Source organism: Triticum dicoccoides, chromosome 6B, assembly GCF_002162155.2.
Source record: "Triticum dicoccoides isolate Atlit2015 ecotype Zavitan chromosome 6B, WEW_v2.0, whole genome shotgun sequence".
Lineage (NCBI taxonomy): Eukaryota > Viridiplantae > Streptophyta > Magnoliopsida > Poales > Poaceae > Triticum > Triticum dicoccoides.
Genome location: NC_041391.1, coordinates 699,212,696 through 699,238,264, shown reverse-complemented (window position 1 = coordinate 699,238,264; position 25,569 = coordinate 699,212,696). Strand labels below are relative to the sequence as shown.

Here is a 25,569-nt window from a genome sequence, read left to right as displayed (position 1 = left end):
TAATGAATCAATTCGAGGGAAAACGTGACCCCCTCCCTCCCTCCCTCCCCCTCCTCGTCGTCACATCTTCTTCTTCATCCTCTCCACGTCGCTCGGTCGCTCCTTCCTCGGCGAGGACATGGCGCGGCAGCGAGACACGTAGCGCTCGTCGCCCGGCCTGAGAACAAAGGGCGCTGTCGTCAACCTGGGGAGAGGACAAACATGCCAGCCACGACGTACGACCACATCAAACATCGAGATAACCCACAGGATTCAACGTCTAGCGCCCCTAGAAAACTCAGCCTCCCGCTACCCCACTAACAAAGATCTCGCCATTACAGACATGCGCGCCATGACAAGCCCTCCACGACCTCGCCCCAGCGCCTCCCCTCCCTTAAATTCATGCACAACCTCCAACCAAAGTTCAGACTTCAGACCAGACCAGAGAGAGAGAGAGAGAGAATTAATCAATGGAGCTCCAGTTCCAGCAGCAGCAGCAGCAGCAATGCCAGTACGAGGCGGCGGTGGGCAAGGCGGCGGCGGCGGCGGCGAAGGGGAGGGGCAGCAGCAAGTGCAAGTTCGTCGGGGTGCGGCAGCGGCCGTCGGGGCGGTGGGTGGCGGAGATCAAGGACACCACGCACAAGATACGGGTGTGGCTCGGCACCTTCGAGACCGCCGAGGAGGCCGCGCGCGCCTACGACGAGGCCGCCTGCCTCCTCCGGGGCTCCAACACGCGGACCAACTTCGCCACCGCCGCCCCCGCCGCCGCCTCCTCGCCGCCGGACTCGCCGCTCGCCTCCAGGATCCGCACCCTGCTCACCCACAAGAAGCTCAAGAAGAGCGCCTCGCCGCCGCCGCCGCGGGCGCCGTCCCAGCAGCCGGCTGTCACCATCAGCCTCGCCACGGCAGCTAGTAATGCCAGCGCCGGTAACAGCACCAGCAGCACCAGCTCGACCATCAGCTTCGCCATGAGCGCCGGTGGAGCCGCCGCCCACCACACTCCCGCTCCCGGCCTCTCTAACCACATGACTTACCACCAGTGGATCAACCACGGAGGCGAACAGCTCCATCAGCACCTCGAGCATCAGCCATGGCCGGCAACGCTCAGCCCGGCTGCCCCGACGCTCGCCGCGCGACGCAACGTGGCCGAGTGCCGGGTGATCGCGGACGCGGCGAGGCCGGAGAAGCAAGAGGACTCCGCGTCGCCCGGCGCCGCCATGAGCGGGGTCGTCCAGCAGGAACAGGACGACGGGTTCGACATCGGGAGCGACCCCTGCGACTCGCTGTGGGATCTGCCGCCGATCTGTCAGCTGTCCTGCAGGTCTCTCATGTACTAGACCAGTCGAAGGTTTCGCCGGCGGCGAGATCTCATCATCTTGAGGTTTCTTGCTCGTTTTAGGGTCCATTTTCTGCCGTCGGGAGCCAATTCCATACAGAAAGATTGTATGAGGAATGATGGCCAAGCAAGCAGAGTAATGTGACAGCGGATGTCAGAGATGAGACGAGTGGATTTTGAAGCGTTGATCCTTTTTTGTAAGAGAAATTTATCTTGTGCCGTAGAGGTGTATCACCCTCGCGCACAGCAATAATGTAATTCTTGTGGTGGGTAATCCTCGGATTTAAAGTACTCCCTCCTTCTCATAATATAAGAACGTTTTTGACACTAGTGTAGTGTTAAAAATGCTTTTATATTTTAGAACAGAGGGAGTAGTAGTTACGATATGGTTAAGTCTCAGTCGAGTAACGTTAGCATGTTTCTTTTTTCTTTTATGTTTCTCTTTTTATCAACTTTTCATACTTTTTTTTCTCTTAATTTGTGTTTTAACATGATTCTTTTTTAATCGAGGTTACAAATAAATGAAATACGTTAAATGCAATTGCGCACGGTCAGCGGTTTGTCACGCCCAGTACAGGGCCTAGGCGAGAGAGACACCGCGCGTCTATACATCAAGTGTGGCCCATAATCACGCAAGGTCATATATTAAGCATGCATAAATCAGCATTGGATCATAAAAGCTTATATATTTACTTTACAATTTTTCACATTTACAACTAAATACATTGCATTTGCTAGTTGCTTCCCACCCGCTAGTCAAGCCTATTACTTGAAGGAGAAAGGTGTGACAGCTCCTGGGTGCCTAGGCACCCTCTATAAACAGTAACATAAAAAAATAGAAAACAAAATCAAAAAATCAGAAACTTTACAACTTCAAAGATGATCAAACTTTGTGAGTTCTTGCAAGTTTTCATGTCAAAATATCATGTAGAGAAAGGTGTACGAATTAGTTTTAAATTTCAGTGCTAAAAATGCTCAAAACTTCAAGCAATGAAAACTTTTTCGTGTGTAGAGCTCCTCGAATAACTTTTTGGCATGAAAACTTGCAAGCGCCTACAAAGTTTGATCATCTTTGATGTTGCAAAGTTTTAGATTTTTTTATTTTTTTTTCTATTTGTTTTGATTTTACTGTTCATAGAGGGTGCCGAGGCACCCGGGAGCTGAAAACCCACTCTATCTGAAGTCTTCGGCGCATTCTTATGTTAATCGATCTACTACATAAGAAAATAGAAAAAAGCAAGGGTAAGTACGACTCATACTCAGCAAGCAAATACTTCACTATTAAATAAGGTGGTATGATGGTGTGTGTGAATGGATGAACTGGGTTCAAAGGATAAAGAATATAATAATTGGCAGGACTAAATTCAACAAAAATGAAAAAAAGGAACAATACAATAGAAATGGACAAAGAAATTATTGGTGTGACACATGACCAATATGCTTCCCACCCCAGAAGTCACAAGGGGCAAATTTCACACTTTTACACTCTTAAAAGGGGAGAAGGTACTCCAATGTCAGACAACCTGTGCTAGAACCACATGGAACTGGTTCCAGAAGAGCAGAACCCTTTGGTTCCTTGAGGTACGACAACTTGACTTGCTAGTATGGGTCACTCCAACGATCCATCGCCCGCTACCCTGTTCGAAACAAGCGTCGTCCCTACCGAAGAACTCAGACAATGCCATACATTAACTCTAATTGATACAATATGCTTGCGATCATGACACCAGTTTAAATAGAGCAAGATGACTAAGCAGATTAATGACTAAGCAGATTAATGACTAATCTCAGAACTATATCTAAAATGATATGTTCATAGCGCTACATGAGCACTTGCAAATATATTGGTCCCATGAAGATTTTTTTAGAAAAAGAGGATGACCCTCGGCCTCTGCATCTGGGAGATGCATACGGCCACTTTATTGATTATTCTTAAGGACCTTACAAAGTACTACAAACAATATACCTGAATCCATCATCTTGGCAACATATGCCATTATTCCTATCCATATGATGAAGGGGTGCTAGCTGGGCCACTACCCAAACCACTCACCTAAGCCTAACATCAAAAGCCGGAAGCCCCAGCCGAGCCACATACCGGGTCTGGGGCACAATCCGGTCAGACGCACTCGTGTGTCGTCGCCGCCATCTTCCACAGGTCCGTCTTCAGATCATATTGAGGCTTCTACCTTGTCTGGCCACTCTGCCATCGACGCCCCCATGACGCCAGACAGCTTCCTCCTCCTGCACGAGTCCATCTCCGCGCATCAGACGCCGAGTCTCCACAGCACCATGCCGTCGAGATCCGCCACCATCAATGTGTAAGATGAAGCACCGCTCCACCAAAGTCGTCGTCCTCTAGTCCCTCGAGTCTGTGTGCACCTCCAAGAATGACGCCCCCAGGGGGAAACGACACCAGAGAGCCGCCGTCATCCGATCTACTGATCTAGGGTTTCCCCGGAGGTAGCAGAGAGTGGTCTTGAACATCTCCACGGCGATGCCTTCAGGAAGTGAACGACGCAGACAACGTCACCATCGCTCTCTCTCTCTCTCTCTCTCTCTCTCTCTCTCTCTCACACTCACTCTCTCTCTCTCACACACACACAAATAACACACAGACCAACGGATGTCAATAATGATCAAGGTGCAGTCGCATAATCAACAAGACGGCAACTGAGAGTTAGCACAAATTAGGACAACCCCAACGCGGATCACCGAACCGCCTGCAAATGTCTGGGCTGAACAATACAGACATTTTCTGCCATCCAACGACCACACCAAAATTGTCCGGACTAACCCGGAAGTCCGAAATCCCATAAACTGGAGCCAAACTGGGGGCGATTTGCGGGCAACGTTGCTCCGCTCCAAAATTACTCTGCTCTGCAATCCCACCAAAATCGCTTCGCTCTGTTTCCACAACATGTCTCTGTTGGGGAACGTTGCAGAAAATTAAAATTTTTCCTACGGTTTCACCAAGATCCATCTATGAGTTCATCTAAGCAACGAGTCTAGGGAGAGAGTTTGCATCTACATACCACTTGTAGATCGCGTGCGGAAGCTTGCAAGGTGATGATGTAGTCGTACTCGACGTGATCCAAATCACCGATGACCAGCGCCGAACGGACGGCACCTCCGCGTTCAACACACGTACGGGACGGGAGACGTCTGCTCCTTCTTGATCCAGCAAGGGGGAAGGAGAGGTTGATGAAGATCCAACAGCACAACGGCGTGGTGGTGGATGCAGGGCGTCACAGCAGCAGAGCTTCGCCGAGACTACGAGGGAGAGACGTAACGGGAGGAGGTGGAGGCGCCAGGGGCTGGTGTGTGAAGTCCCTCCTCTCCCCCACTATATATAGGGGTGCCAGGGGGGGCGCCGGCCCTAGTAGATGAGATCTACTAGGGGGGGCGGCGGCCTAGGGGAGGTTTCCCTCCCCCCCAAGGCACCTAGGGGTGCCTTCCACCACTAGGACTCCTCCTAGGGGGAAACCCTAGGCGCATGGGCCTATAGGGGCTGGTGCCCTTGGCCCATGATGGCCAAGGCGCACCCCCTACAGCCCATGTGGCCCCCCCGGGACAGGTGGCCCCACCCGGTGGACCCCCGGGACCCTTCCGGTGGTCCCGGTACAATACCGATAACCCCGAAACTTGTCCCGATGCCCGAAATAGCACTTCCTATATATAATTCTTTACCTCCGGACCATTCCGGAACTCCTCGTGACGTCCGGGATCTCATCCGGGACTCCGAACAACATTCGGGTTTCTGCATATACATATCTTCATAACCCTAGCGTCACCGAACCTTAAGTGTGTAGACCCTACGGGTTCGGGAGACACGCAGACATGACCGAGACGCTCTCAGTCAATAACCATCAGCGGGATCTGGATACCCATGATGGCTCCCACATGCTCCTCGATGTTGTCATCGGATGAACCACTATGTCGAGGATTCGATCAAACCCTGTATACAATTCCCTTTGTCAATCGATACGTTACTTGCCCGAGACTCGATCGTCGGTATCCCAATACCTTGTTCAGTCTCGTTACCGGCAAGTCACTTTACTCGTACCGTAATGCATGATCCCATGTCCAACACCTTGGTCACATTGAGCTCAATATGATGATGCATTACCGAGTGGGCCCAGAGATACCTCTCCGTCATACGGAGTGACAAATCCCAGTCTCGATCCGTGTCAACCCAACAGCTACTTTCGGAGGTACCTGTAATGCACCTTTATAGTCACCCAGTTACGTTGTGACGTTTGATACACCCAAGGCACTCTTACGGTATCCGGGAGTTACACGATCTCATGGTCGAAGGAAGAGATACTTGACACTTGCAAAGCTCTAGCAAAACGAACTACACGATCTTTTATGCTATGCTTAGGATTGGGTCTTGTCCATCACATCATTCTCCTAATGATGTGATCCCGTTATCAACGACATCCAATGTCCATAGTCAGGAAACCATGACTATCTGTTGATCACAACGAGCTGGTCAACTAGAGGCTTACCAGGGACATAGTGTGGTCTAAGTATTCACACGTGTATTACGATTTTCGGATAATACAGTTATAGCATGAATAAAAGACAATTATCATGAACAATGAAATATAATAATACTTTTATTATTGCCTCTAGGGCATATTTCCAACAGTCTCCCACTTGCACTAGAGTCACTAATCTAGTTACATTGTGATGAATCGAACACCCATAGAGTTCTGGTGTTGATCATGTTTTGCACGCGAGAGAGGTTTAGTCAGCGGATCTGCGACATTCAGATCCGTGTGCACTTTGCAAATCTCTATGTCTCCATCTTGAACATTTTCACGGATGGAGTTGAAACGACGCTTGATGTGCCTGGTCTTCTTGTGAAACCTGGGCTCCTTTGCGAGGGCAATAGCTCCAGTGTTGTCACAGAAGAGTTTGATCGGCCCCGACGCATTGGGTATGACTCCTAGGTCGGTGATGAACTCCTTCACCCAAATCGGTTCATGTGCTGCCTCCGAGGCTGCCATGTACTCCGCTTCACACGTAGATCCCGCCACGACGCTCTGCTTGCAGCTGCACCAGCTTACTGCTCCACCATTCAACATATACACGTATCCGGTTTGTGACTTAGAGTCATCCAGATCTGAGTCGAAGCTAGCGTCGACGTAACCCTTTACGACGAGCTCTTCGTCTCCTCCATAAACGAGAAACATGTCCTTTGTCCTTTTCAGGTACTTCAGGATATTCTTGACCGCTGTCCAGTGTTCCTTGCCGGGATTACTTTGGTATCTTGCTACCAAACTTACGGCAAGGTTTACATCGGGTCTGGTACACAGCATGGCATACATAATAGATCCTATGGCTGAAGCATAGGGGATGACACTCATCTCTTCTTTATCTTTTGCCGTGGTCGGTGACTGAGCTGAGCTCAGTCTCATACCTTGTAACATAGGCAAGAACCCCTTCTTGGACTGATCCATTCTGAATCTCTTCAAAATCTTATCAAGGTATGTGCTTTGTGAAAGACCCATGAGGCGTCTCGATCTATCTCTATAGATCTTGATGCCTAATATATAAGCAGCTTCTCCAAGGTCCTTCATTGAAAAACACTTATTCAAGTAGGCCTTAATGCTGTCCAGAAATTCTATATTATTTCCCATCAAGAGTATGTCATCTACATATAATATGAGAAATGCTACAGAGCTCCCACTCACTTTCTTGTAAACGCAGGCTTCTCCATAAGTCTGCATAAACCCAAACGCTTTGATCATCTCATCAAAGCGAATGTTCCAACTCCGAGATGCTTGCACCAGTCCATAAATGGATCGCTGGAGCTTGCATACTTTGTTAGCGTTCCGAGGATCGACAAAACCTTCCGGCTGCATCATATACAGTTCTTCCTTAAGATGCCCGTTAAGGAATGCTGTTTTGACGTCCATCTGCCATATCTCATAATCATAGTATGCGGCAATTGCTAACATGATTCGGACGGACTTTAGCTTCGCTACGGGAGAGAATGTCTCGTCGTAGTCAATCCCTTGAACCTGTCGATAATCCTTAGCGACAAGTCAAGCTTTATAGATGGTAACATTACCATCCGCGTCCGTCTTCTTCTTAAAGATCCATTTGTTTTCTATCGCTCGCCGATCATCGGGCAAGTCTGTCAAAGTCCATACTTTGTTTTCATACATGGATTCTATCTCGGACTTCATGGCTTCAAGCCATTTGTTGGAATCCGGGCCCGCCATTGCTTCTTCATAGTTCGAAGGTTCATTGTTGTCTAACAACATGATTTCCAGGACAGGGTTGCCGTACCACTCTGGTGCGGAACGTGTCCTTGTGGACCTACGAAGTTCAGCAGTAACCTGATCCGAAGTACCTTGATCATTATCATGGATTTCCTCTTCAGTTGGTGTGGGCATCACAGGAACGGTTTCCTGTGCTGCGTCACTATCCCGCTCAAGAGGTAGTACTTCATCGAGTTCTACTTTCCTCCCACTTACTTCTTTCGAGAGAAACTCTTTTTCCAGAAAGCATCCGTTCTTGGCAACAAAGATCTTGCCTTCGGATCTTAAGTAGAAAGTATACCCTACAGTTTCCTTAGGGTATCCTATGAATACGCATTTTTCCGACTTGGGTTCGAGCTTTTCAGGTTGAAGTTTCTTGACATAAGCTTCGCATCCCCAAACTTTTAGAAACGACAGCTTAGGTTTCTTTCCAAACCATAATTCATACGGTGTCGTCTCAACGGATTTAGACGGTGCCCTATTTAAAGTGAATGTAGCTGTCTCTAGAGCGTATCCCCAAAATGATAGCGGTAAATCGGTAAGAGACATCATAGACCGCACCATATCCAATAGAGTGCGATTACGACGTTCGGACACACCGTTTTGCTGAGGTGTTCCAGGCGGCGTGAGCTGTGAAACGATTCCACATTTCTTTAAGTGTGTACCAAATTCGTGACTTAAGTATTCTCCTCCACGATCTGATCGTAAGAATTTTATCTTTCGGTCACGTTGATTCTCCACCTCATTCTGAAATTCCTTGAACTTTTCAAAGGTCTCAGACTTGTGTTTCATTAAGTAGACATACCCATATCTACTCAAGTCATCTGTGAGAGTGAGAACATAACGATATCCTCCGCGAGCCTCAACGCTCATTGGACCGCACACATCGGTATGTATGATTTCCAACAAGTTGGTTGCTCGTTCCATTATTCCGGAGAACGGAGTCTTGGTCATTTTGCCCAAGAGGCATGGTTCGCACGTGTCAAACGATTCATAATCAAGAGACTCTAAAAGTCCATCGGCATGGAGCTTCTTCATGCGCTTGACACCAATGTGACCAAGGCGGCAGTGCCACAAGTATGTGGGACTATCGTTATCAACTTTAAATCTTTTGGCATCTACACTATGAACATGTGTAATATTACGCTCGAGATTCATTAAGAATAAACCATTGACCATCGGAGCATGACCATAAAACATATCTCTCATATAAATCGAACAACCATTATTCTCAGACTTAAATGAGTAGCCATCTCGTATTAAACGAGATCCAGATACAATGTTCATGCTCAAACTTGGCACTAAATAACAATTATTAAGGTTCAAAACTAATCCCGTAGGTAAATGTAGAGGCAGCGTGCCGACGGCGATCACATCGACTCTGGAACCATTCCCGACGCGCATCGTCACCTCGTCCTTCGCCTGTCTCCGTTTATTCCGCAGCTCCTGCTGTGAGTTACAAATATGAGCAACGGCACCGGTATCAAATACCCAGGAGTTACTACGAGTACTGGTAAGGTACACATCAATCACATGTATATCAAATATACCTTTGGTGTTGCCGGCCTTCTTATCCGCTAAGTATTTGGGGCAGTTCCGCTTCCAGTGACCCTTCCCCTTGCAATAAAAGCACTCAGTCTCAGGCTTGGGTCCATTCTTTGACTTCTTCCCGGTAACTGGCTTACCAGGCGCGGCAACATCTTTGCCGTCCTTCTTGAAGTTCTTCTTACCCTTGCCCTTCTTGAACTTAGTGGTCTTATTGACCATCAACACTTGATGTTCTTTCTTGATTTCAGCCTCTGCTGACTTCAGCATCGAGAACACTTCAGGAATGGTCTTTTCCATTCCCTGCATGTTGTAGTTCATCACAAAGCTCTTGTAGCTTGGTGGGAGCGACTGGAGGATTCTGTCAATGACCGCCTCATCTGGGAGGTTAATGTTCAGCTGGGTCATACGGTTGTGCAACCCAGACATCTTCGGGATGTGCTCACTGACAGAACTGTTCTCCTCCATCTTACAACTGTAGAACTTGTCGGAGACATCATATCTCTCGACCCGGGCATGAGCTTGAAAAACTAGTTTCAGCTCTTCGAACATCTCATATGCTCCGTGATGCTCAAAACGCTTTTGGAGCCCCAGTTCTAAGCTGTAAAGCATGCCGCACTGAACGAGGGAGTAATCATCAGCGCGAGACTGCCAAGCATTCAAAATGTCTTGGTTCTCTGGGACGGGAGCGTCACCTAGCGGTCCTTCTAGGACATATTGTTTCCTGGCAGCTATGAGGATGATCCTCAGGTTCCGGACCCAGTCCGTATAGTTGCTGCCAACATCTTTCAGCTTGGTTTTCTCTAGGAACGCGTTGAAGTTCATGTTGACATTAGCGTTGGCCATTGATCTACAAGACATATTTGCAAAGGTTTTAGACTAAGTTCATGATAATAAAGTTCTAATCAAATTATGAACTCCCACTTAGATTAGACATCCCTTTAGTCATCTAAGTGTTACACGATCCGAGTCGACTAGCCCGTGTCCGATCATCACGTGAGACGGGCTAGTCATCGTCGGTGAACATTTTCATGTTGATCGTATCTTCCATACGACTCGTGTTCGACCTTTCGGTCTCCGTGTTCCGAGGCCATGTCTGCACATGCTAGGCTCGTCAAGTTAACCCTAAGTGTTTTCGCTGTGTAAAACTGTCTTACACCCGTTGTATGTGAACGTAAGAATCCATCACACCCGATCATCACGTGGTGCTTAGAAGCGACGAACTGTAGCAACGGTGCACAGTTAGGGGAGAACACTTCTTGAAATTTTATAAGGGATCATCTTATTTACTACCGTCGTCCTAAGTAAACAAGATGCATAATACATAATAAACATCACATGCAATTATATAGTTGTGACATGATATGGCCAATATCATATAGCTCCATTGATCTTCATCTTCGGGGCTCCATGATCATCTTGTCACCGGCTTGACACCATGATCTCCATCATCATGATCTCCATCATCGTGTCTTCATGAAGTTGTCACGCCAACGACTACTTTTACTTCTATGACTAACATTTAGCAATAAAGTAAAGTAGTTTACATGACGTTATTCAATGACACGCAGGTCATACAAAAAATAATGACAACTCCTATGGCTCCTGCCGGTTGTCATACTCATCGACATGCAAGTCGTGAATCCTATTACAAAGAACATGATCTCATACATCACAATTCATCATTCATCACAACTTCTGGCCATATCACATCACATGATCAATCGCTGCAAAAACAAGTTAGACGTCCTCTAATTGTTGTTGCATCTTTTACGTGGCTGCAATTGGGTTCTAGCAAGAACGTTTTCTTACCTACGAATCACCACAACGTGATTTTGTCAACTTCTATTTACCCTTCATAAGGGCCCTGTTCATCGATTCCGCTCCAACTAAGGTGGGAGAGACAGACACCCGCCAGCCACCTTATGCAACTTGTGCATGTCAGTCGGTGGAACCGGTCTCACGTAAGAGTACGTGTAAGGTTGGTCCGGGCCGCTTCATCCCACAATACCGTTGAGCAAGAAAAGACTAGTAGAGGCAAGTAAGATGACAAAATCCACGCCCACAACAAAGTTGTGTTCTACTCGTGCAAAGAGAACTACGCATAGACCTAGCTCATGATGCCACTGTTGGGGAACGTTGCAAAAAATTAAAATTTTTCCTACGGTTTCACCAAGATCCATCTATGAGTTCATCTAAGCAACGAGTCTAGGGAGAGAGTTTGCATCTACATACCACTTGTAGATCGCGTGCTGAAGCTTGCAAGGTGATGATGTAGTCGTACTCGACGTGATCCAAATCACCGATGACCAGCACCGAACGGACGGCACCTCCGCGTTCAACACACGTACGGGACGGGAGACGTCTCCTCCTTCTTGATCCAGCAAGGGGGAAGGAGAGGTTGATGAAGATCCAGCAGCACGACGGCGTGGTGGTGGATGCAGGGCGGCACAGCAGCAGGGCTTCGCCGAGACTACGAGGGAGAGACGTAACGGGGGGAGGTGGAGGCGCCAGGGGCTGGTGTGTGAAGTCCCTCCTCTCCCCCACTATATATAGGGGTGCCAGGGGGGCGCCGGCCCTAGTAGATGAGATCTACTAGGGGGGGCGGCGGCCTAGGGGAGGTTTCCCTCCCCCCCAAGGCACCTAGGGGTGCCTTCCACCACTAGGACTCCTCCTAGGGGGAAACCCTAGGCGCATGGGCCTATAGGGGCTGGTGCCCTTGGCCCATGATGGCCAAGGCGCACCCCCTACAGCCCATGTGGCCCCCCCGGGACAGGTGGCCCCACCCGGTGGACCCCCGGGACCCTTCCGGTGGTCCCGGTACAATACCGATAACCCCGAAACTTGTCCCGATGCCCGAAATAGCACTTCCTATATATAATTCTTTACCTCCGGACCATTCCGGAACTCCTCGTGACGTCCGGGATCTCATCCGGGACTCCGAACAACATTCGGGTTTCTGCATATACATATCTTCATAACCCTAGCGTCACCGAACCTTAAGTGTGTAGACCCTACGGGTTCGGGAGACACGCAGACATGACCGAGACGCTCTCAGTCAATAACCATCAGCGGGATCTGGATACCCATGATGGCTCCCACATGCTCCTCGATGTTGTCATCGGATGAACCACTATGTCGAGGATTCGATCAAACCCTGTATACAATTCCCTTTGTCAATCGATACGTTACTTGCCCGAGACTCGATCGTCGGTATCCCAATACCTTGTTCAGTCTCGTTACCGGCAAGTCACTTTACTCGTACCGTAATGCATGATCCCATGTCCAACACCTTGGTCACATTGAGCTCAATATGATGATGCATTACCGAGTGGGCCCAGAGATACCTCTCCGTCATACGGAGTGACAAATCCCAGTCTCGATCCGTGTCAACCCAACAGCTACTTTCGGAGGTACCTGTAATGCACCTTTATAGTCACCCAGTTACGTTGTGACGTTTGATACACCCAAGGCACTCTTACGGTATCCGGGAGTTACACGATCTCATGGTCGAAGGAAGAGATACTTGACACTTGCAAAGCTCTAGCAAAACGAACTACACGATCTTTTATGCTATGCTTAGGATTGGGTCTTGTCCATCACATCATTCTCCTAATGATGTGATCCCGTTATCAACGACATCCAATGTCCATAGTCAGGAAACCATGACTATCTGTTGATCACAACGAGCTGGTCAACTAGAGGCTTACCAGGGACATAGTGTGGTCTAAGTATTCACACGTGTATTACGATTTCCGGATAATACAGTTATAGCATGAATAAAAGACAATTATCATGAACAATGAAATATAATAATACTTTTATTATTGCCTCTAGGGCATATTTCCAACAGTCTCCTCCCCTCTCCTCCCCTCCACCATGGCCAGCTCGGACAGCCAATCGGGCAGCGCATCCGGCAACGAGTCCAGTCCCACCAACTGGGACGAGCTCTTGAAGGAGGAGGATTTCGACAGTGAGGCACCGAGTGACGAGGAGCTCGCGCTCCGCATTGCCCTTTAGCGATTGCGGATGGAAAGGGGCGGGAGCTCGATCTCTGCGTCGTCTGTAGTGGCCTAGCGACCCAATGTGGCCGATCGCGGCAGCCCGTCGCGCTCCGGGGCACTACAGATCCGTCACTTGCCATGCGCCTCGCCTACCCCTTCGGACCCAGCTCCTCTCGGGCAGCACTGGGTGATTGTTCCTGCACCGAGCTAGCGGAGGAGGACGTCGAAAACGGAAGCGAAAGCCGCACGCCACGAGGGGCAGCATCATGCAAAGGGTGACAGAGGCTAGTTCCTCCCGCACAGGCGCGAGGTATTTCCGTACCTACGCAATGCCCGAGCACGGGGCAAAGAAGAATGCGGTCACCGGGGGAAAACGGTATGTCTCGTGAAGGACCTCGCGTTGCCCGTCGTCTCATGAGCATCATCTAGCTGTCGTCCGACAGCAGCACGAGGAGCACCGACACGATGAAGACCCTCCGGCCATCGATGCCTATGCGGACGAATATTGCCGTTGCTCCGATGACCGCAAGGGGAAGGGGCCGGCGAGGAAATGGTGATGTCCGGTGGCCCTCTCCCTTTATCTAGTTTATTTACTTAATGTATCTAGTTTATCTGTCTGGTTGAACTTGCTCTTCTGGGTTCAATTGTACAATAACTTTTTTTTGCGAAAAAGACTTCCAATATATTCGTCTTTAATCATGGTAGCACAATGAATATTAAAAAAATAATAAAAAGTAGATCCAGATCTGTAAACATGTACTGTAATATATGCAGCTGGAGTAGGGAGGGAAGGGGGGGGGGGGACATTTGAGTTTGTGGAGCACATACATTAACCCGAAGAAATAGGAGGTGATCGGTCGCTGTCCGTGGACGCAGTGTCACATTTGACAATCCTGGCTGGACATGCTCCGAACGTAGGAAAGGTTTGCGGCGCACACGAACTAGTTGATGCATACGTACACGACAATGACCAACCGCTTTCAGTTTGGCGGAGACGGCAGGCGCGCGGATTGCGATTGGCAACCAAGAAGGACATATATCGTGCATAGTGTCATCTACTGTCATGTGTAGCCACGCTTGGCACGGACACGTATATACGGTCGTGCTCAGCGTCTCGAGGAGAAGTCTGAACAAACAGTGTGCCAACAAACCACTGAACCGATTTCCTCGCGATCTCCTTCCATGGAACAGCTAGCTAGCTAGCTAGACAGCACACACACGTGGTCAGTGGTGCGCGGGCTCTAGCAAAAGGAAGCAGCTAGCGGCTAATGATCAGGTTAGGCCATAGTGATGGTATACTCGGGAATAGCAAATATATTAATGTGGCAAAGAATTAGAAAAAAGGGATTAGAGTAACATAGGTAGATACAGTAACATGTTATGCTATACTACTTTGTGACATGCATGACAATAAATATGATCGTCTATGATAGTACTCTATGTTACTATACACTATGAAGACATCGTATGCTAGTATCATATACTCCCTCCGTCCGGAAATACTTGTCATTGCAATGGATGTATATAGATGTATTTTAATTATAGATACATTCATTTTCATCCATTTTGATGACAAGTAATTCCAGACGGAGGGAGTACATGATACTAGTAGGACGTCGATAACTGCCACACGTGTGGCAAGAAACGAGACGCACCACACGTCTGTAATGCAAATAGATTGTCACGTCATCGCATGCATGCATGCGAGAATTTTTTCGAATTTTCAGTTTTTAAAATGTTTTATCTCTTAAATGAAAAATCCGATTGAAGATCCGTTTTCACCATTAAATCCCTCGCGACGAGATCTTCAAAACTAGATCTCATATCGATATATTTCGGCGATTTTTTTTAATTAAAAGTTGCCATGTTTATTGCACATGAATTGCCATGATATTTACACTGAAGTTGCCATGGTATGTTTCAACTATTTTTTTACATTTAAAAGTAATTTTAACATATTAAAAAACGAAGAATTAAGAAACTAGACTTGCCATGCACTATAAACTAAAATTGCCATGATACATGCACTTAAAATTGCCATGGTTCAGTAAAAAAATATTTTCATGGTCAAAGTACTGAAAATGCCATCATCAAAAAATTAAAATTGCCATGATCTACAAACTAAAATTGCCACATGGCAACTTTAGTTTAAGCACTATGGCAACTATAGTGTAAACATCATGGCAACTTCTGGGAAAAAAAATTTCGTTGAAACATATCAACATGGGGTCTAGTTTTAAAGATCTCGTCGAGACGGATTTAACTGTAAAAACGGATTTTTAGTTCGCTTTTTTATTTAGGAGATAAAACATTTTTAAGCCGAAAACTAAAAAAATTTCTGCTGATGTCATCTATTCATTCGTGGCAAAATGAGTGGTGATGAAGGCGTGTGGGCGATCTGCAAACGCCCACACGTGTGGGCGTTAGTTTTTCCGTACTAATATATGATACTCCGGCCTCGTGGCTGGCTGCCGACAGCTGAAACCTGGGGGCTATGGGTGCCCGCATGATCGGTCCGCCTGTCCTCGATCGTTGTCGTCGTGGCCGTTGGTCAGTTGCTTGCTTCGCGTCGCATCGGCAGATGATTCCGGCGGCTGGATAGAAGGCAGACGTCGCCATCCTCGTCGCCGGACCCAGCAACGGCACAGGCACAGAAGAGAAGCCTCCTCAATCCAGACTTCCAGAGCGAGCAAGCAGTTTGTGGAGTGCACCGGCGATGAATAAATCGTTGCGTACGTGATTTTCGCTGAAAAAACTCTTGCCTTGCCTTCCACGGGCCTTGGGCCGGGATGTTTTTTTTTTGAAGCACTGGGCCGTGCGGTTGTAAGCCGAAAGTCCTCCTCTGTTAATGAACAGTTAAAAGATTCTAAAAAAAGCTAGTGAACATTTAAAAAACTTCAAAAATTCCTCGTTTTCCTATATTTTTGGAGTTTTTGAAAAACTTCATCATGAAAATGACAGTTGTGGAAAAAACAGCACTCGAAAATGTTTATAATGAGAAGAAACATCACTCCAGTGGCGGAGCCACCTCCCGGCTACCCGGGGCAGCTGCCCGGGCTCTGCCACAGACTCTAGCTTAAACAACAGCAGTAAATGTACAACTAACCATCATTTGTAGGGGCAACCAGCTGACAAACTAGAGCATAGTGTACTTTGCCCCGGCTCTCTGGCTGAGCTAGCCCCGCCACTGCATCACTCCCTTCCTCGTGTTCTTCTTCCTTCTCTCCACGTCTCAATTTCAATCCTCGTCCTTGATCCGCTGGTCATTCATCGGCAAGGAAATTGCACTGCTAAATGGCTCATGTGAAGTCATACTACTAAAAGTATAGTATTTCAGTTTGTGTATATCGTGGCGGACGACATCATCGACTTTGCAAGCTATGTTTTATTTCTGTTTTCGGCGTGTTTGTTTTTGTCAAAGAACATGCCATTTGTAGGCTTTGTCTATTAGTAGGTGTTCTCTTTCTTCCGTAAGTTGCATTAGCTGTTTTCTTTCTTTGGTAAGTTGTTGGGTTGTCGGTCGCCATAATTCATGGCCAATTGACGATTTTCATAATTTAAAGACAGACTTGTCTCGAGCCTTTTCACAACGCTGCAAAAATAGGTGTACGAAATTAGCGTGCTTTTTTTCTCTCTAAAAAATTAGTGTGCTTTTACAGTTTATAAGAAAATATTGGTAGCTTTAAAAACATAAAAAATGTGGGACCGAAAACTAAAAAATGTTGGACCGTTAGGTAGATCAGATCAATGCTTAGACTACACTCACAACCTTTTTGTATACGTGAATGGTCTGATGACATTATTATCTTATCATTGGGCTGTCAAGTAGGAGTACATGAAAGAGACGCTTACAAACAGAGCGGTAGCTAGATCTCACCAAACATTGTATGGTTAGTCCCAATTAACAAGAGGGGCACAGCCTTGGCATTGTTGTTGGTACTTCTGCCCCATGTTGTTGTTGTTGTTGCTGCTTGCGTTGCCGTCACATCGAATGAACCAAACCTCCATATAAAAACATCATACTTATTTCTTTGCTTTGCTTGCTTTTTAATGTTTTCATAAGAAAAAGCGTAAAGCTGAATTATAAACAAAATTTCTATCAAAAACTTAGACTTAGTATTGGGATGTCATGCCCATTCAATGCTATAGGATTTTGATTGATTTGATCGTGCCACAGAAAAAGCAAGTCATATTTTTCAAGGTGTTTGAGTGGAAGCTAATTTCTTATGAATTGTATTTAAAAGGAAACCTTAGGGATTTTTTAATCCCATAGAACAAAAAGAAAAATATATTTAAGCCTACAAATCAAAAGACCAATATAGCTGGAATTTCTAAGTCCTCTATAATTTTCATGAAAAACTTTTAAGCCGAATAAGCCCCAGCTAAACAAAGGAACACGAGCGCTCGTCGTGTGGTTGTTGCACAGCTCACAAGTGGGCCACACCATGTTTTTCTACCGTTGTCATGTACAATTATTCTGCAACTTTTCAAATTTAAATAAGTGAAAATGTATGTTTTTTCAGACCAACAACACTTCTCTTTCAACGACACATTTTGAATTTCATTATCCAATGGCTAGGCCGAACATGATAAGTGAGGGCAGTGATGATCCCGGCACTGGGGCAAGCAAGGGCGGCCGCCCCGGATCTCCAACGGCGGAGCAAAGTAACCCCCTTACCTAGCAGCCAGCAACGAAACATCATTGAGCTCCGCCGTTGGTGTTCACCCAGATAAACTTTCATTTCGGGTCTCCGACGGCAGGGCAGAGGGTGACCCCCCTTACCTAGCGGCCAGCAACGAAACATTATTGAGCTCCGCCGTTGGTGTTCACCCAAATAAACTTCCATTTCGGGTCTCCGACGGCAGGGCAGAGGGTGACCCCCCTTACCCAGCGACCAACGGCGTCGCACCCCAAAGCTCCGCCGCCGTTGGTCGCCCCGGTAAATTTCCATTCCGGGATCCGCCATCGGCGGCGAGGCGAGGGGATTAATTCATGAACCAATATCAAGGAAGAAATGACCAATTATTCGGTGGCAAGTCACATCACGGCCTGAAAAGGAATTTTTCTCGTGGAGCCGCTGAATCAAATTCCAAGCACGCCTGAAGCCGTCATGTCGTGGTCGCGCCTAGTTGCAATGCAACCCAACCCGACCCAAGCCGCTCATCACACCAACCCGCGCGCCACCCGCCGCGGCTCCGGGGTCACGTGGAGCGGGTGTCGCCGCTGCCGCTGACCGGCGGCTTAGCTAAGCCGCCGGCCCGTCCAGCCGCGTATCGCCACCCCCTACCTGCCAATATTTTACTGCTGGCCGTTCCGCCGGTCGCTATCCCCTCCGTGGCTGGCAGTGGCGAGGAGGGAGGGAAGTCAACACACGACTGGGCCGGTAGCCAGCAGCCAGCGGAGGAGAGGGAGAAGAGAGGGTGGTGGGCGGGGAGTCGCCGCTCGCGCTCGGAGATCGCCGAGGGATCGCTCTCGCCCCCGCTCAAAGATCGTTTATTTATACAGCCATCGCTGCTGCCGCCCCCCGCCCCCGCCCGGATCTGGATCTCGCCGCATCTCCCACCTCCACCCGCCCCCGCCCCTGCCCCGTGCCCTCCTCCGCGGACCTGCCGCCGCCGCCTGGGCCAGCCATGGGCGCCGCCACCGCGGGCCAGCAGGCGGGCGGGACGCCGGACAAGCTCCGGCACGTCGAGTCCATGTCCGAGCTGCCCTCCGGCGCCGGGACCATCTCCGGGATTAGCGCCGTCGTGCTCGGCGAGTCGCTCGCCGACGAGGAGCACGACCTCATCTTCCCCAGCGCCGAGTTCTCCGCCTCCGCGCTCGTCTCCTCCCCCAAGCAGGTACATACATATATACTCTGCTCCTCGATCGCTCGCTTGCTGTCAATCAACCGCGGCGTTTAGTTCAGCACAAAAGTGTCTTGTCCTGATCATGATCAAGACATGGCTCATGGCGGATAAAAGTCAGCAAGACAGGGACATTGCTGAGTTTATGTTCTACCGACAGATCGTACACAGAGATAGCAACAGTGCTAGGATGCAATCATCTTGATTTCAGTGCTTCATTCCTTTCCTGCTGCGTTTTCTTAAAGATGATTGTGATCTCTCTTGGTGTGTGGCGCAGTACAAGGAGATGTACGAGAGGTCCATCAAGGACCCGGCCGGGTTCTGGTCGGAGATCGCCGACGCCTTCTACTGGAAGGAGAAGTGGAACCCCAGCGAGGTCTGCTCCGAGAACCTCGACGTCAGCAAGGGCCCCGTCCACATCAGTGTAGGTGTCTTCTGGTGATGGCTGTTGACTGAATTTTAGCATTTCTGGAGACTGTGAATCATGTGATGGTTCTTGGTCTTGGCCAGTGGTTCAAAGGGGGCAAAACCAACATATGCTACAATGCCGTCGACCGCAACGTCGAGGCTGGGAGTGGGGACAAGATTGCAATGTACTGGGAGGGGAACGAGCCCGGTCAGGATGGAAAGCTCACCTATTCTGAGCTCCTGGAGAAGGTTTGCCAGGTAATGATGCATATGCCTATATCTGATTGTTTTGTGAATGGATAATAATGTGCCATGGGACGTCGATGCTCTTGGTCTTGGAGGTTTGGGGAAGGTGCTGAATCTAAATTTGTTGTTTTATGCTTTCTGCTAGCTTGCCAATTACTTGAAGAGTGTTGGTGTCGGCAAGGGGGATGCTGTAATCATCTACTTACCGATGCTGCTGGAGCTTCCCATTGCCATGCTTGCATGTGCCCGTATCGGCGCTGTCCATTCGGTAAGCACTGCAACTGCAAGCTCCATTTGTTATCCTGGTTGGTCCTGTTTGCGTTTATGATGCGATGCACCCCAAATTTCCCTTCAGGTTGTGTTTGCTGGCTTCTCTGCGGATTCGCTGGCCCAAAGGATCGTTGATTGCAAGCCTAAGCTTGTGCTCACTTGCAATGCCGTGAAAAGGGGGCCCAAGCCCATTCTTCTCAAAGATATAGTGGATGCTGCTCTGGTGGAAAGTGAGAAGAATGGATTCTCTGTAGGTATGTACTAGGATTGACTTCTGTACTGCATAGACAATTTGAGCTGTTGTTGGGCTTCCGTGGCAACACTCACGCTTGCCATTACGGGGTTTAATGTTGTGTTATTGTGAAAATTATGGTCAGATCCATATATTGTCAGTGGTGGACAATGGGATCAGTATTTATGATGACTTACAGATCATTGACAGATTCGTATATAACTGAATGCTGTCAATATGTGGTTTGCTGATTTTGACTAGTCACTACTGTTGTGCTGAGCAGGTATTTGTTTGACATATGAAAACCAGTCTGTAATGAAGAGGCAAGACACAAAATGGCAAGTGGGAAGAGATGTTTGGTGGCAGGTGAATTTTTTCCCCTTCAACAGCAACTTGTCAACATTTCCAATATGCATCCTGTATTTCAGGGCAGGCTTGCATCCTCAAATAACAGCAAATATCAATTAACCATTGTTCCTTGGACATATCTTTCAGGATGTTGTGACCAATTTTCCTACCAAGTGTGATGTGGAATGGGTGGATGCGGAGGATCCATTGTTTCTTTTGTACACGAGTGGCAGCACCGGAAAACCAAAGGTACTTTAAGCTACACTGGGTTATCCTGTTATCACGTTACTCGAGTATTAATCTCTGTTAATAAATTTGTAGGGTGTTATGCATACTTCTGGGGGCTATATGGTGTATACTGCAACAACATTTAAGTATGCTTTTGATTACAAGCCAACAGACATATACTGGTAAACAGAAGATTTGTTTTTGACTTATATGAATATAAAGCATGTCCTTTGTTTGGGAACTACTAATAGAAATTGCTGTTTTCCCTTATACCTTCCATTGTTTGTTGGCATCAGGTGCACTGCGGACTGTGGCTGGATTACTGGACATAGCTATGTGACATATGGCCCACTCCTGAATGGAGCTGCAGTTCTTGTTTTTGAAGGGGTATATATTTCTAAAAGCTTTTCTAGTTAGGATATTGTGAAGTTCTGTCAGCTCAATCCAAATTTGATGAATGGAAGAAAATTCAGTGGTTTTATGTTTTCGGGGTTGTCATTATGTTTGACGTATCCTTTTGCCTGACAATTCATAACAATCCACTAGACTTTTATGTTTAGAAATTGTACTTGTTGTATGTATTTCTTAAAACTCAATTTGTTTGCTTCGATAATTTGTGTGGGGCTTGATTTTAATTGTACTATGCCTAAATATGCCATTGAATCATGTACATGTAGACTCCGAACTACCCTGATGCTGGTCGGTGCTGGGACATTGTGGACAAGTACAAGGTGTCGATATTTTATACCGCGCCAACACTCGTCCGTTCACTCATGCGTGATGGTGATGAGGTATGCATGATGTTCTTTAAGCCAGCTCCCAGTAATGTGAACAAGCCATTGATGCTGGATGGCATTGTGTTTAAGACCCCTACTATGCTCAAGTCTGTCAATCTGGTTGTCTTGAATGGAGGGAAGAACTATTCACTATTCTAAGTCGTCTAATTAAAATCTTAAATGATTGCAAATCAACCATCAAGTTCAATATTCTCTCAATTTTTACGGTTCACTAGATCTCAACATTTGCCGAACAGCTGGTTCTAGTAAACACGAATTGAACTGTCCGTTGGTTGTTGGAAGCGTGTGCTTTGGAGTTTGTCTGCTTTTATATCGATATATCTGCATCTGACAACCCAGTCAACCTAACATAACATACCAATAATTCACTCACTGCTTATTACATATTTAGTTGCTTAAGTTGCTAAGAAGCTCGTATGACTTATCAACCGGAAGATTCTCGAGCTGTTTCTACTGTGCAAAACTATTAGATTTAGTGATTAATCGATAAACACTTGTTCTCCAAGATTGAGCTCTTAACTATCGGATTCCATGAATTTTTTTTACGGAACAACCACAGCGAGCTATTTATTGCCAATGATGGTTGGAAAGAATCGAACCAGGAGACTACAAATATGAAACACTGAAAATAAAACACACCGGCTGTAATATGATTTGGATAGCATAAAAAAAATCATAGTGGTCACTCTGTAAACCTTTTTTATATGTATGTTTGGTGTGGATGTTCTTTTTTTTACTTATTGCATGATATGCTTTTGCAGTATGTTACACGCTACTCTCGAAAATCTCTCCGAGTCCTGGGAAGCGTTGGTGAGCCAATTAATCCTAGTGCATGGAGGTACATGGATAAGTTAACAAGTGTTAAAGAGTAATACTATCCAGGACACTTATAAGAGGTTGTTCTCATGCGTGTTTTACTTCATTTCAGATGGTTCTACAATGTTGTTGGGGATTCAAAGTGCCCCATATCAGACACTTGGTGGCAGACTGAAACTGGTGGCTTCATGGTAAGTGCCTTTTAATAGCCGGCACTTCTCATATTTCTATTTCAAGGGACGATAAAGCGACCAATCGCAAAATTAACTGTTGTAAATGCTCTCTGCAGATGACTCCTTTACCTGGTGCTTGGCCTCAGAAACCGGGTTCTGCAACATTTCCTTTCTTTGGTGTGCAGGTAAACACAATCTACCTGTGAAATACAGAATACAGCCATGCATTTTATCAAATACTCATTACTATTTGTACGGTTTACAGCCGGTCATTGTTGATGAGAAAGGACAGGAGATTGAAGGAGAATGTAGTGGATATCTTTGCATTAAAAAATCATGGCCTGGGGCTTTCCGGACCCTCTATGGAGATCATGACAGATATGAGACCACATACTTCAAGCCATTTGCTGGCTACTATTTTACTGGTGATGGTTGCAGCAGGTAACTTGTTGAGTTATTTCCATCAACAGGGCATGAGATCCAAGCGTATTTCAGTTTTACGCAATATAGATTACCTCTCTAAAAGCGCAGCAAATAATATTTTCATGTCAGGGACAAAGATGGTTACCACTGGCTTACTGGAAGAGTAGATGATGTTATCAACGTTAGGTAAGCTGCTTATTTGGTTCATTTGTTGTTTGCTAGAAATTCAGTTCAGTATGTGGCTGTTGCATATTGTTATGCTACAACTGAGTTATCTTGCACATTTGAATATGTAGTGGGCATCGAATTGGCACAGCAGAGGTTGAGTCTGCTTTGGTTTCGCATCCACAGTGTGCAGAGGCCGCTGTTGTTGGTGTTGAGCATGAGGTATGGCCCACCGATACTTCATCTAACCTTCCCTGCACTTCTGTTATATTTTCTATCCCATCATATACAGTTCTTATTGTCATATTATCTGCTCCAAATTCCTAATAAAAGAAGTACTTCAGGTCAAAGGTCAGGGAATATATGCTTTTGTAACTTTGGTGGATGGCGTTCCTTACAGTGAAGAACTACGAAAGAGCCTCATAGCAAAAGTCCGCACTCAGGTATTTTCGTGATGCTTCTGGATGTTTCACATCTTCATTCAAAAGCGATTTACACGATCAGAAAATAAAATTCCGCCCTTACATGGAAGTATGCAATCCGATGCTTAAAATTTGTCTATTCAGCATGCCAAAATTGTTTAGAACAAAGTGAGTTCTGGCCAATCCCAAAACAAATTGCGAAGGTGCCCGATTCTACAATAAACACTTCACCAGCTATTATAACGAGGCTTGTAGTTCAGGCAAATTAGTTAGCAACACTCTTTGTTAGCCAGATGAACATGCTCCAGACTAGGTACTGTCAATCTTATGTTGGCTAGGAAGACATATCAAAGAATTAAAACACGGGCAACTGAGCTCCTTCAATGCTGTTTGCTGCCTGTCATTCATGCGTGTTTTTTTTCCTGCGTGCCAGATCGGGGCATTTGCAGCGCCAGACAGGATCCACTGGGCGCCGGGGCTCCCCAAGACCCGCAGCGGCAAGATCATGCGCAGGATCCTGCGCAAGATCGCCGCGAAGCAGCTGGACGAGCTCGGCGACATAAGCACCCTCGCCGACCCCGGCGTCGTCGACCAGCTGATCGCGCTCAAAGATTGCTAGGATGTAAAGCGGTTATGCGACTGTTTATTTCCCCCGTGTGGTTATGCGGTTGGTAGAAGGTTGATTTTAGTGTTCACTGGTCTCCTTTTAATCAGCGCAATTTTCTCCTGAGGCTGGTGAACTGAAAGCGTGGTGTAATGTAATGTTCTCTCCTTTTGTAAACTTGTGTATCACATATCCGTAGAGTTCCGTGAGTGTATTTGATTGGCCGAATAAGAATACGTCAATAAAGGAAATGTCAACTGTGTAATGTTTTTTTTTTGTAGAAACAGATGGTGTTTTGTCAAGGCTGGTCTAAAGAAAAAAAAAGGAGCGCCTACTGATTATGCAACTGAAAATGTCTTTTGCGTCACTCACTTTTTCCCAGGACCACTTGATCTTGATCTAACGGCCAAAAACACATCAGGGCACTATTCATCTTCAACCTCACCTTCTTCCTACCATAGAACCGCTTGCCTGCGGCCGGTGGCGCATGCCTCGCCCCCTCCCGCCCCTCCTACCTCACTATGGAATTATACATGTATTTTATGCATGGAATTACTTTACATGATTATCACTTGTTGGAACATACTTAAGTTATATGATTAAGGAAGCTGGTCGATTATCAGTGGAATACAATATGCGATTTATATTGGAAAGACTATCCGGGTACAGTGATAATCGGAAGGAGCTAGATTGTATAGTTAGATTACAGCCCTAATGTTGATCTACATAACTAGAGGAATTTACACTCTATTATGACGCGTTGCTCACAGGCGCGTGCTTTGAGGACATAACGGGTAGAATCCGTTAACATACAAATATGATCATGGTTGGTAATTTGATCTGGACTCTATTCCGGAAAACTAGTTAAAAAAGACTAGGAATCTTGTCTGTGTAAAAGGTGGACTCTTTGAAAAGACAGTATAAGAAGGTCCCTACCCCTAGCCTCAGTTATGCGATTTGTGAGCGGCTCCACGAATAAGCGCAAAGGAATAGAGGTAGACCACAAACCCTAAATTTCTAACCGTTGACCCCTGCCGTCTCCTGCTCGTCCACGGCCTTGCACGAAGCGGAAAAAGTGACTGAAGCATTTTTTTTCTTTCTCAGGTGCTTGATGTCTAACAAACCGAAGACAACAAATGGGGTGAGCAGTCAAAGATCCGACTCCTTGGTCATTTTTCTGTTATGCCCTGGGCCTTGCTGTTTATTAAGAGAGAGGCGCAAACAGATGGAGTGCACTAGAAAAAGCGTTGCGTATGTCGTTGCCATCCACATGAATAATTGCTCGGACGTTGGGAATGTACCATTTCAAAGAAGATGGGATGGCTGACCACATTTGCCACGTGGTTGGTTGCCCGTCCGTTCAGAACCGTCAGTTTGACATGCGAGAGCCATGCATCGGGATCCGGTTTGCCTGCTCCCTCCTCATGCTCCCATCTGTGCTCCCACTTCAT

The 25,569-nt window shown here is 46.9% G+C and overlaps 2 protein-coding genes across 2 annotated transcripts; both read left to right on the top strand.

Annotated features, from left to right (window-relative positions):
• The first annotated feature begins 449 nt into the window (after positions 1 to 449).
• LOC119321952 (ethylene-responsive transcription factor ERN1-like) lies at positions 450 to 1,558 on the top strand. The gene has a single exon (XM_037595461.1). It carries the CDS (start codon positions 450 to 452, stop codon positions 1,314 to 1,316), a length of 867 nt encoding a protein of 288 aa, XP_037451358.1. The 3' UTR covers positions 1,317 to 1,558.
• A 16,751-nt stretch (positions 1,559 to 18,309) lies between these two features.
• On the top strand, positions 18,310 to 24,402 carry LOC119324568 (acetyl-coenzyme A synthetase, chloroplastic/glyoxysomal-like). Its single transcript, XM_037598350.1, has 18 exons — positions 18,310 to 18,980; positions 19,264 to 19,410; positions 19,497 to 19,652; positions 19,786 to 19,908; positions 19,996 to 20,164; positions 20,426 to 20,508; positions 20,638 to 20,739; positions 20,812 to 20,900; positions 21,015 to 21,105; positions 21,396 to 21,509; positions 22,277 to 22,353; positions 22,444 to 22,522; positions 22,621 to 22,689; positions 22,770 to 22,945; positions 23,057 to 23,113; positions 23,224 to 23,314; positions 23,437 to 23,535; positions 23,948 to 24,402. The coding sequence occupies exons 1-18, from the start codon at positions 18,771 to 18,773 to the stop codon at positions 24,131 to 24,133; spliced, it is 2,118 nt and encodes a 705-aa protein (XP_037454247.1). The 5' UTR covers positions 18,310 to 18,770; the 3' UTR covers positions 24,134 to 24,402.
• Positions 24,403 to 25,569: the final 1,167 nt, after the last annotated feature.

Coding starts and splice junctions, on each gene's coding strand:
- LOC119324568 (XM_037598350.1), top strand. CDS start 18,771: ATGGGCGCCGCCACCGCGGGCCAGCAGGCGGGCGGGACGCCGGACAAG. Junction 21,106..21,395: donor CAGTTCTTGTTTTTGAAGGG/GTATATATTTCT, acceptor ATGTACATGTAG/ACTCCGAACTACCCTGATGC. Junction 22,690..22,769: donor TTCCTTTCTTTGGTGTGCAG/GTAAACACAATC, acceptor TACGGTTTACAG/CCGGTCATTGTTGATGAGAA.
- LOC119321952 (XM_037595461.1), top strand. CDS start 450: ATGGAGCTCCAGTTCCAGCAGCAGCAGCAGCAGCAATGCCAGTACGAG.